Source organism: Grampus griseus (genome assembly GCF_964374135.1).
Source record: "Grampus griseus genome assembly, chromosome: 3".
Classification (NCBI taxonomy): Eukaryota; Metazoa; Chordata; class Mammalia; order Artiodactyla; family Delphinidae; genus Grampus; species Grampus griseus.
In genome coordinates, this window is record NC_139019.1 from 172,292,555 (window position 1) to 172,303,777 (window position 11,223).

General features: G+C 61.2%; 2 protein-coding genes across 2 annotated transcripts; both read right to left on the minus strand.

Annotated features, from left to right (window-relative positions):
* Window positions 1-2,139: 2,139 nt before the first annotated feature.
* Window positions 2,140-4,587, minus strand: CFD (complement factor D). The gene is made up of 5 exons (XM_082651274.1): window positions 4,389-4,587; window positions 3,571-3,727; window positions 3,334-3,478; window positions 2,980-3,237; window positions 2,140-2,360 (listed from the first exon to the last, which is right to left on the minus strand). The coding sequence occupies exons 1-5, from the start codon at window positions 4,444-4,446 to the stop codon at window positions 2,199-2,201; spliced, it is 780 nt and encodes a 259-aa protein (XP_082507400.1). The 5' UTR covers window positions 4,447-4,587; the 3' UTR covers window positions 2,140-2,198.
* A 2,408-nt stretch (window positions 4,588-6,995) lies between these two features.
* Window positions 6,996-9,515, minus strand: LOC309819994 (neutrophil elastase-like; the record flags this gene model as incomplete). The annotated part of the gene is made up of 5 exons (XM_082650418.1): window positions 6,996-7,202; window positions 7,370-7,600; window positions 8,610-8,751; window positions 8,950-9,106; window positions 9,449-9,515. 5 exons carry the CDS (start codon window positions 9,513-9,515, stop codon window positions 6,996-6,998), a joined length of 804 nt encoding a protein of 267 aa, XP_082506544.1.
* Between the last annotated feature and the right edge of the window lie 1,708 nt (window positions 9,516-11,223).

An 11,223-nucleotide genomic window follows, 5' to 3' on the forward strand; every position in this document is an offset into this window, starting at 1 on the left:
ACTTACACCCCGGCCACCATCTTTGGACGCTCCCTGGAGGGCGGGTCCACATCTCCTCCCCTTGGATCTGGGGCTCGCACCTGTTCCCACCTGTCCTGTGCAGGGGAAGTGACCCCGGGTGACCCTGAGGCTGGTGGGAACCGGCCTGGCTCCTGGGCCATCATCCTGGAGCCTCCAGGCCTCTGGTCATCTAGGTGGTGGGACAGGGACACGCACCCCTCCCCCCCACATCCTTGTGACCCCGACCCACACAAGCTGAGCGCAGTGAATGGCGAACGGGGATGGCTCAGCGTCGCCGAGTTTGGGGCAGTTTGTTACGCAGCAGTGGATAAGCGGAACGCTCCGTGAACTGCCGTGACAAGCCCAGTAGGCATAAGCGGGCCCGGCTGTCCAGAAGCGTCGGGCTCACCTGGGGGCCATGGGGGGGGGGGGCCCTGCTGAGAGCCCTGCTGGAACGTTCCTCTAGGTTGAGAGGGGATTTGTGGGTGGGGATGTGCCCTTGCCCCCCGTCCTGCCCCCACCATGTGTCCACATGGGTCCCCCCCTCTGGGGTCAACAAGGGCAGGTGTTACTGTGACAGGGAGAGGCAAGTCAGTCCGTCGGGCTGCGTGTTCGCTGTGCCTCAGCCTCCTCAGAGCCAGGCCCACGGGTCCCAGCTGCAGGTGAGGAGGCTGAGACCACCATCCTCCGGAAATAGAAGCGAGAAGCTGCTCTTGACTCCCCACGGCAAGTGGGCTCCCGTCTGCAGTGGGGGGGCACGGCCACGTGGGCCACCCTCCCTGCACGCTCCCCCTCCACCTCCCACCAGCATCTGTGGGGAAATTGCTAGAAGAGGCCCTGCAGGGTCACAGGCTCTCAGACGGCTGTGTCACAGGGACTTCTGAGTTTTCATGTGACTGCAGAAACCCCCCCCCATGGGGTAGAAAGCATGGAGCCTATGTCTCCTGCCTGGAGACCCCCAGATCCCTCCCCCTCTGCCTGCCCCACCCACCCCATCTGGTCCTGCTCTGACCTCAGGGCCCGCGGCTCACCAACACGGACAGCCTAGTCTGGTCTGTAGCCCCCGCTAGTGGTGCCAGGTAAAATGCAGGACGACAGTTACATCTGAATTTCAGATGAACAGTGAGTGCGCTGAGAGCCCCAGGCCCGTCTTCAGGATGACTCAGGAGTTCCATCCTGTGCAATGGAATGTTTGACCCGGTTCCTAGGAGCAGGGCTGGGTCTCAGCTGTGTCTACACAGTAAGCACTCAACAAGTGCTTCCATATGAATGAACGCTCCATAGCGGAAAAACAAAAACTGGCCATAGGTTCCAATTCCAATGCCTGGTGGGGCACACGACCACCTCTCAGACCCTCAGTCTCCTCGACCAAAGAGAGGTCAGAGACCCCCTTTGTGGACCAGGCTTAACACCTGGGGCCTAGTAGGTGCTGGGCTTCAGTGGCCCCTCGTCCAAGTGGGAGAGAGGGCACAGGGCCTCAGGACCTGGGTTCTGCCCTGTCACCTCCCAAAGGGGTAAACAGAGCCAGGAGGACAGTGAGTCCCCTGGGCCTCCAATCAGTGGAGCTGCTCTGGGACACCAGTCAGCTTTGCTCAGTGAACCGCGCAGCACCTGGGGCTGGCCTATGAACGCAGGCCCTGTGGCTCTGCGCTCATTTCCAGGCTTTGCTGAGGACCTTCTGTGTGACGTCAGGAGAGTCGCACGGCCTCTCAGCCTGTTTTCCCATTTGGGACACGGGCCCTAAGAACACAACCTCTCTGTGTACCTAGATCTCAGCCCAGAGCAGGGTCTTGCACATAGCAGGGCCTCACTTTCTGCTCGGGAAGCAAGGACCAAGGGGACACCCACCCCCATTCGTGCCCCTCCCTGGGTCTCCGGGCGTCTCTCCAATTTCCAGGGGAGAGTAAGGGCGCCACCGCGTGGCCAAGACGTGAAGCGACTCCTGGCAGCTCCAGCCCGGCTTGCAGGGCGTGGGGTCTCCGGACTTTTGTCCCCGAAGATCCCTACGCCAGGCACGCCGTCTCTCAGCCTTTGGGTCACCTCCTGGCACCGCATTACCGGGACGCTGCCGCCCCCCTCAGTTTGGCTCGCCTCCATCCGCTCCCTCACGCAGCGTGCAATCTGTAAAGGCGGACCGGGTGCAGGAGTGGATGACTTTATTGCTCGGGCCCCCGTGACCGCCGCCCCTCAGGTCCTCCTCAGGCAGCTGAGCCCTCAGCCATCACTCCGTCGATCCAGGCCACGTAGCTCGCCACGCGTGTGTAGATGCCGGGCTTCTTGTGGTTGCCACAAACACGTGAGCCCGAGGTGACCACGCCCTCGGCCACGCCGCCGCACACCAGCGGGCCTCCAGAGTCACCCTGCAGGGAGCGATGTCATGAGGTCCGGTGCAGGGCCGCCGCAGGCGTCCGGCCCGCCCTTCGGCGTCCGGTCCGGCTCCACCGGCGCCTGCTGCAATTCCCCTCAGCCCGCCGGTCCCAACAGTTCCCTCGCTCGTCAATCTCAGGCCCCGCCCACCAAGGCCCCACCTCCGCCGGCTTTCGGCTCCGCCCCTCTCCAGGCTCCACTCCGCACTCCGTCCCACGGAAGTGGAACAGCCCCCTCCTCCGACCCTGCCCCACTCCTGGCCCTCTCCAAGCTCGGGCCCCAACTCGTCCGCACCCTCTTCCAGATCCCACCTCTCCTCCCAACCCTGCCTAGACCTCTGGCCAGCCACGCCCACCCAGTCTGAGTCATTGACCCTCCCATCTCAGCCCCCACACCTGCCTCAGGCCACGCCCACTCTCCTGGGGGAGGCACTCTGCGAGCTCCCCCGCGCGCGACCCGCCCTTTCCATCAGCCTCACCTCCCGTATTCCCGCGCGCCCCGCCCCTTCTGTTGGCTCCGCCCCCAGCAGGCCGCGCCCCCTCCCCCCCCCCCGCCTCGCCCTCCCGAGGCCTTGGCCCCCACCCCTCTACTGGACCAGCCCCGCCCTTGCACCTTGCAGCTGTCCCGGTGTCTGCTCTCCGCGCACATCATGCTGTTGGTGATGGTGCCGTCATGGTACTTGCGCAGGTTGCAGGTGGCGCGGTCGAGCACCGGCAGGAGTAGGTGCTGCAGGCGGTCTGGCCGCCGGCCAGCGTGGTTAACCACGCCCCAGCCGGCCACGTCGCAGAGCGTGCCGGCCGCCACGTCGCGGTCCTTGCGCTGCCAGGGCAGGGGCTGCACGTAGGGGCCCAGCACAGCCTTCTCAGAGAGCTGGGGGTTGGGGCGGAAGGGGATGTTAGGGTCGGGGCGGGGGCGAGGGCGAGGGCCCCGGGGCAGCAGGGGGGACTGGGGCTAGACTCAGCAGACCTGCAGCAGGAGGAGGTCGTGGTCGATGGTGTCCGGCCGGCTGTCTGGGTGGGGCACTGCGCGTAGCACGTCGTACAGGCGCTTGGAGGGCTCCGGCTGTGACAGGGAGTGCGCGCCCAGGAGCACCTGCACCTTCCCGTCGGCCCTGGGAGTGGGGTGGACCCACCATCAGAGTCACGTTCCCGCCCCACCTCACCCCACCCCACCCCGTCCCGCTCTTTGCCCCAGGCCACTCACACATCCTCCAGGCAGTGCGCTGCGCTCATTACCCACTGCTCGGCCACCAGGAAGCCTCCGCACACGTGCTTGCCGTTCACTTGCACGGATGCCATGTAGGGCCGCGAGTGGGACATGGCCTCTCGGCCGCCCAGGATCCTGCCGCGGGGCTGAGCCGCTGGAGGTAGGCAGGTCAGCGTGAGGACTTAGGGGGTGACTGCAGCCCCCCCCCCGCTACGATTCTCTCTCTACCCCGAGGCGGCTCCAGCACCCCTCAGACCTGGAATTCCATCCTTACAATCCTCCCCGACAGAGTTGCAAACTCCGGGGGGGCCCAGGGAGGAATGCCCGAGAAGACAGATGATAGGGAGTGACCGAGTCTGGGGCAAATGCCATACCTACACATTGGGCCTGAGGCTGCAATTTAAACATAAGGAAAGCCGGACTGTCCAAACCCAACAGCCCTGCCAGCCATTACCCCTCGAGCTGCCGGTTTTCCAGTGTGTGGAAAGCTAGGTTCAAAGTTTTGAGAATTACCCCCGGTGGTCCAGTGGTTAGGACTCGTTGCTTTCACTGCCGAGTGCACGGGTTCAATCCCTGGTGGGTGATCTAAGATCCCACAAGCTGCACAGCCCGGCCTCCTCCCCACCAAAAAAATAAACCACCAAAATTTTGAGAATTCCTTGGTTTTCAGAGGCTTCTGTTCATGTGAAACCTGCCCCCTCCCTGCCCACTTAGGGGGGCTGGAGGACAGTCCTGTTTGACGGAGCGGGCCCCCTGGCTGACCGCCCTGCAGGCTGGTGGCCCCCAGCGGTCACCGCAGGCCCAGGTCCACTCACCACACACAGCCGCCCCGAGGAGGATCAGAGCCGCCAGGTGCAGGGAGCGGTCCGCCATGATGCTGCAGTGGCCTTGACACTGACCCAGGCTAGGCCCTGGGGGTGCTTTTATGAGGGTGGAAGGGGGCGGGCTCTCGCACAGGCCCTATCAGCCGGGTGGGCAGCAGCCCAGTTGGCATGGGGAAGCCATCTGTCCACCCTCCCCAGGGGTGTGGTTGTCTCCCATGGACTTTGTACCAAGAGTATAGACAGGCTGCTGGGCATACGTCCCGCCTCTGTGAGCCTGGCCCAGGGCTGGGCCAGGCACAGGGGCTCCTGTGGGGAGCAGCCCCTCAGGATGGGCGGCAGGCAGAGCAGAGGGATGGACCTATACCCAGCCTCACAGCCCCGTCTCTGCAGAGTGCCTTTGCAGCCCCAAAGTTTCACAACAGCAGCTGGGAACCACAGTTTGTAAACAGCCCACTTCCGCATTTTCTGCTTCTTTCTCTTTCTCTTCCTCCTGCAACTTGGAGAGGAGGTCGGGTGGGGGTGGGGGAGAGGTCATCCAACACCCTTGTCCCTGTTGCTGTGGCTCTGGAGCTTGATACCCCAACAAGTAGAATATTGGAAAGGTGGTGTGTATGGGGCAGCTGGAAAGACCATTGGACACAAGTGACAGAAAAACCGAGGCAAACTGGGTGGAGCCTTCTACAAGGAAATTACGTGGAAAGTTCATGGGTCTACCTTCAGGTGTAGCTTGATCCAGTTACTTGAACAAGGTCAGGTTTCTGCCTTTGGTTCCTCCTTTCCTCCTTGATGGCTTTTCTCCTCACCAGGCTCCCCTGTTGTGACCCCAGACTCGGCCCAGGAGCTCAGTCAGCCCCTCCGTAAATTCCCCATCACTGTAGCCGGAATCTCAAGCCTGCCTCTGACTGGCCGAGCTTGGATCGCATGCCCCTACACCGTCACTGCGGGCAGGTGATGGCAGGTTCTGAGGAGCAGAACCTGGGTCACATGGCCCTCTATAAGTTGGGGATGGCGGGTCAACATCTCATGAACCTACCACTAGTGGGAGATGCTGCGTGTGACCAGAAGGGTGGAGAGGACCTCAGGCTGCTCCCAGTGGGAACAGTGCACAATCTTTTCCCCTCTCCTTCTTTTCGTGGTGAAAAGAAAAATAGAGAACAACATAGCAAATGTGACTTGTTAGATCCCAACGTGTTTTCTTACTCAAATCAGAAACTCTGAAACGAAAGCCCATTCGCATGTGGAGTCCAGATTATGTAAGTCAGAGTGTTGGAAATTGCAACAAAATTTGGAAATGACCCAACAAGACAAGATGGTTCAATAAATAACCCTGCTCGTCCCCGGATGTTTTGTTGACATGGAAAGACCGCCAGGGTGTAGTATTTATTAAGTGGAAAAAGTGATTGCAGGGCAGTGGGTCACCTTTCTGAGCCGCTGGCACCTGGGGGGAGGTGTGCCCCGGTGACAACCTGCGGGAAGAGCCGGCAGGCAGAGGGAGCAGCAGACGTTAACGACCTTGAGGTGGGACCCCCCCCCGGGGGGGGTGCTGCAGGGATCGGGTATTTGAGGATTTGGCACGAGGGGACAGAGAGGGAGAGATTTATCCTGGCCCCCTGGTGTGGGGTCCGGGGTGGGGGAAGGGGTGTCACCTGATGTTAACTTCTCTCATTTACTTGCTTGGGTGATTGTTTCCCACGCCATCAGACTGTGAGCCGAGTGATGGCAGAGGCCACATGTGTCGCGGCCCCCACCTGTGGCCCCAGGAGGTTCCTTCTCAGGCTCAGAGGCAGAAGAGGGGTGCAGGCTGGCCGTCTCCCCCAGGGCTGTGACTCCTTCGGGGCTGGGTGTTTCCTTGTGAAACATCTGCGTGGCTTTGCCCCCCGACCCCTGCCAAGGCAGAAGGCTGGGGAGGTGGGGGAGGGATTGTCTCCCCACCCAGTGAGGCCAAGGCTGGCCTGGGACCCCAACCCCTGGCTGGGTCCTTCCCAGATAGTGTGCCTCACTCTTCCCCACAGGGAAACTGAGGCTCAGAGACAGCAAGCAAGTTGCCCAAAGTCACAGAGCCGGGACTCAAACCCAGGCTCCTGAGCGTGGCTTCACAGCTCTCTGCACCTCCACTTCCTCATCTGTAAAGTGGGGCAACTCATAGGACCTGCCTCGAGGGCGGAGAGGACCAGTTGAGTGAATACTTGCAAAGACTCACAATGGTTTCTATGCCTTGTAAGCACTCATGAACACTCGCTACAGTGCTTTTCATTATCGCCACCTGCAACATTAGTTTCATTATCGCCACCTGCAACATTAGTTTCATTATGCTTGATAGGAGGAAAAACCAGAAATGGCAATGAGTATCCTTTTGTAGAGGGTGGGGAAGGGACTTCTTACCCCAATGCCCTGAATTAGCTGCCACCTGGTGGCAGCGTACTCGTGACATGCCCAAGACATTCTCCTGAGGACTTTCGACACTCGGTGGCACAACCAGCAAACCCCCAGACACATTCTACAAAACAGAAGGTTTTTATTGTGCTAGGTGCCACATGACGCTGCATGGGAAGGGCCCAGCCAGGGGCGGGTCAGGTGGGGTGACAGGAGAAGCCCCTTCTAGCAGGTCCTTCCCGCAGCGTCCCTAGGGTGGAGGGAGGGGCCGTCATCGTCACCGTAGCGGCGGATGATGGAGTTGATCCAGTCTGCAAACTTGGCGACGGAGGCAAAGGCGTCTGGGAAGGTCCCGGAGCCGCAGCCCCCTCGGATGAAGGAATCGATCCCATGGACCAGCCTGTTGCAGACCAGGGGCCCGCCGGAGTCCCCCTGTGGAGCCAGACAAGTTCGGGAGTCTGGGCTTCCAGTCCCCACCCTCACACCCCCACCCACCCCCTTCAGGGTCGGGGACTCCTTCCACGGGTCTGGCTGTAGTCCTAGTTGCTGCAGCCTGGATGGGAGCGCGGTGGTGGCTCCGGGGGACATGGGGTACGTACAAAGCAGATGCCGGCATGCCGGCCTGGCACCAGGGTGCACACGTTGGAGGGGCGGCAGAGGGCTGTCACCACCGTCACGTTGAGCTGCTGCAGGACTGAGGGCGGTGGCCGGTTCGTGTCCAGCTGGCCCCAGCCCATGGCCACACACTGCACCCCTTCTCCCACGCCTTGGTCCTGGGCGGGCAGCTGGGCCACCTGCACATTGGTGTTGATGGTGGCCATCCTGCTGAGCTGCAGCAGGTGGGATGGAGAAGTGGCACGTCACAGAGGGTGGGGAGTGACGACCCTCACCTCTCTGGGCCCTGGTTTCCCCAACCAAGGCTCCACCATGGTCCTGGAATGTTTCAGAGCAGGACACCCACCCTGCAGGTTGCCTCCCACTTCAAGCCTCAGTTTCCCCGTCCGTAAAGTGGGAGCAGTCACCGTGGCTCAGGGCATCCCTGGATCTGTCTTGAGTGCAATAAACAGTAGGTAATAGGGCTTCCCTGGTGGCATAGTGGTTGAGAATCTGCCTGCTAATGCAGGGGACACAGGTTCGAGCCCTGGTCTGGGAGGATCGCACGTGCCGTGGAGCAACTAGGCCCGTGAGCCACAACTACTGAGCCTGCGCGTCTGGAGCCTGTGCTCCGCAACAAGAGAGGCCGCGATAGTGAGAGACCCGCACACCGCGATGAAGAGTGGCCCCCGCTTGCCACAACTAGAGAAAGCCCTCTCACAGAAACGAAGACCCAACACAGCAAAAATAAATTAATTAATAAACTCCTACCCCCAACATCTTCTCTAAAAAAAAAAAAAAAAAAAGGTAATAAAGCAAACGATGGGCCACAGCAACGACCATAAAACCCTTGTTCTAGAACATTGCCTGAGAATAATCATAGCTGGGCAAGCAGAGGGGAAAGGCAGGTTTCTCCCTCCGGTCTCCCACTGGCCCGAATGTGGGGAATTTTGCCCCATTTGGCAAAGAGAGAGACTGCCCCTTCCCTCTGCCAGCGGGCACAAAAATACCTTTCTCGCTGTCATCTCATGTAATCTCTGACAGCCCTGCACGGCGGGGGTGGGGTGGGGGTGGAGAGTATTTCTCTGTTTTACAGAGGGGGAGACTGAGGCACACAGAGATGGGGGCGACACCGGGTCTGCGCCCGCCAGCCTTGTCCCCCAGGCTCCTGCCCCTCCCCCACCCTCCTCAAGCCTCCCACGGGCCTTTGCACCTGATCTTCCTGCCCCGCCCCCGGCCACGCACCTGGAGAACCGCGATGTCATTCTGCAGGCGCAAGGGGTTGAAGCCGTTTTTAAAGACCCGCTTGACCCTGAACGTCTGCCGGGTCCGCTCTTGCCGACTCAGGTTATGTGCCCCCAGCACCACGCGCACCGACCGGTGGTTCCTGGGGCGGGGGCACAGGAGGTGATTGGGGCGCCCGCGGGGTCGGGAGCGGCGGAGAGACCCCGCCCGAGCGTAGGAGGACCTGCAAACCCTCGCGCCTTCGCCGGAAGGCCCCACCCCGGGCCCGCAGCACGGCCCGCGCGACCCTCGCGCGGCGGGCGCACTGGAACCCGAGATGGGGACGCGCGGGGACACTCACTTGCCGTTCAGACAGTGCGCGGCCGACAGCACGAAGTTCCGCGCGATCAGGGTGCCGCCGCAGAAGTGGCGTCCGCGCCTCTGCAGGGACGCCATGAAGGGCCACGCGTGCGGACTGGCCGGCCGGCCCCCCACGATCTCCGAGGCCAGCGCGGGGCCTGGGGGCAAGGGCGGTGGCGGCGGTGAGCGGCGCGGAGGAGCCCCGCCCCCGCCCGGGAAACCCCCCCGCCTCCCAGGACCCCACCGGGTCGGGTTCTTGCCGTGCTTGTCGCCCAGAGAGGGGAGGGGGCCTGCAGGGTCCCCCTGCCAGGGCGCAGCTAGATCTGGACTTCACCCGCTGGGAGTCCCCAGAGACCCCGCTGTTCAGACCTCACCACTCAGGACCTCAGCCTTCTCCTTATCCCAGCTGTCACTCCCCATGAGGATGAGGGGGCCGAGAGGGTCCCCAGCAGGTGGAGAGGCAGGACTGGACCCCAGGGACTGACCAGGGCCCCGCTCACCGCCCAGCAGCACGGCCAACAGGACAGCGGCCAGGGCAAGGCTGGAGGGTCTGCAGCTTTGGATCATGGTTGGGCGGGAGCTCTGGCGTCTCTGCCCTTTGTGCCCACCTGCCCCTCTTATAGCCCCCATGCCCCAAGGCCGTTGCAGTTGCCCGTGGGGGGGCCTGGTGCCCCCGCTTCCTCTCTGCCCATCCTGGGACGTGGGGGTCGAGGGGGTGATGGGAGAACAGGGGGGAGAGGATGTGTGCAAGGGGCGGGGCTGGCTCCAGGAGGGTCCCCAGATCAAACTCAGGATGCACAATTAAACTGGAACGTCAGATAAGCTTTTTTTTTTTTTAGCATAAGTATATCCCAAATATAAGCACAGGATGTACTTACGTACAAAGTTAGTCTTTGTTTATCCGACATTCAAAGTTTGCTGGGAGTACTGTATTTTTGCTAAATCTGACCACTCCGGCCCAGAGGAGTTGGCTGGGACGCCCACGTGCCTCAGTTTACCCAGGGCAACGGCAACCATGTGCACGCAGCCCTGTCCTGACATTTGGGAGCTGCCTACCCAGTGAAATGGTGGGGGGACTGGGCTTTGAACCCAGGTGCCCACAGTGCACAGCTGGAGGGAGATTTGCTGCCTATTCCTCAGCCTTGGGTCTCCCTCTTGGAGCCCGGACTGGTTGCTGTTCCTAACGGGGAACTCAGTCCCACCTGGGACCTGGTCAGTCTCTGGGGGCCCTCAGAGGTTCTGGGAAGGAATCCCTCCCACCCCCACCCCACCCGCACCCCTCTGAGCTTCTCTGAACCCCCTTCCAGCCTGAGGCAGAGGAAAAAATTCCTGCCCAGACCTGGAGGCTGGATCATGGATCTCCAACCAAGTTTGAACTTCAGCCTGGACCTTGGAAGAACTCAAGCCGAACAATTGAGATGGGGTCCACCAGGGCCAGTTCCCAGCCCCGTGGCCCCAGTTCAACTCCCCCACCCCCACCCCGTCCCAGGCTGCTCCAGTTGCAACTGTTGTAACCAAGGCTGTCGCAAGAAGCAACGTTCTCCTGGCTCGGAGCAGGGTTCAGGGGGAGGGAACCAACGGATCCATCTGCAGGAACAGGCGGGCGGGGGCCCTCAGGGACACCCAGAGGCGGGCTGGGGCTGGAGTCCAGTTTGTCCCTGGGCTCCTCCTTGGTGTGTGGCCACAGGCAAGCAAACCTCCATCTCTCCCCTCTCGGTGGGGTCCCCACCCTGCTGAGTTAAAGTTACCATAGAGCACTTGGTAAGCACCTGCTGTATACATAACCCTGTTTCCAGTGGGGGTGGGAATAATGGAGGAGACCGTGACTCAGGCAGGGAGACCAGATTTAAACAAAAGCTGCATCTATATGGAGCACCACCTGTATGCTATTTCCTCACAGGTCATGGTGGCTAAGCTTGTGGACTCTGGGTTCAGATCCTGGAGTGGCCACTTGCCCACTATGACTTCAGGCTATGGATGTAACCCCTCCATGCCTCAGTTTCCTCATCTGTAAAATGGAAGTTATAGGCTCCCATCTCACAGGATTGTCCTGAGGATTAAATGAATGAACTTTTTGTAAAGTTCTCAGATGAGAAAGTGCCGTCCTTGAGGGCTTGTTAACCATTAACCCTCTTCCAAAGGGCATGGTGCTGGTTGCCTTGGGGAGCGGGGCTGGGCATCTGGGGGAGTTCTGATTCACGATCAGAGCCGTGATGCCACGGGGAGTCTCTCGCTTGATCCCCGTCACACCGCAACAGGAAAATGATGCTCTGCG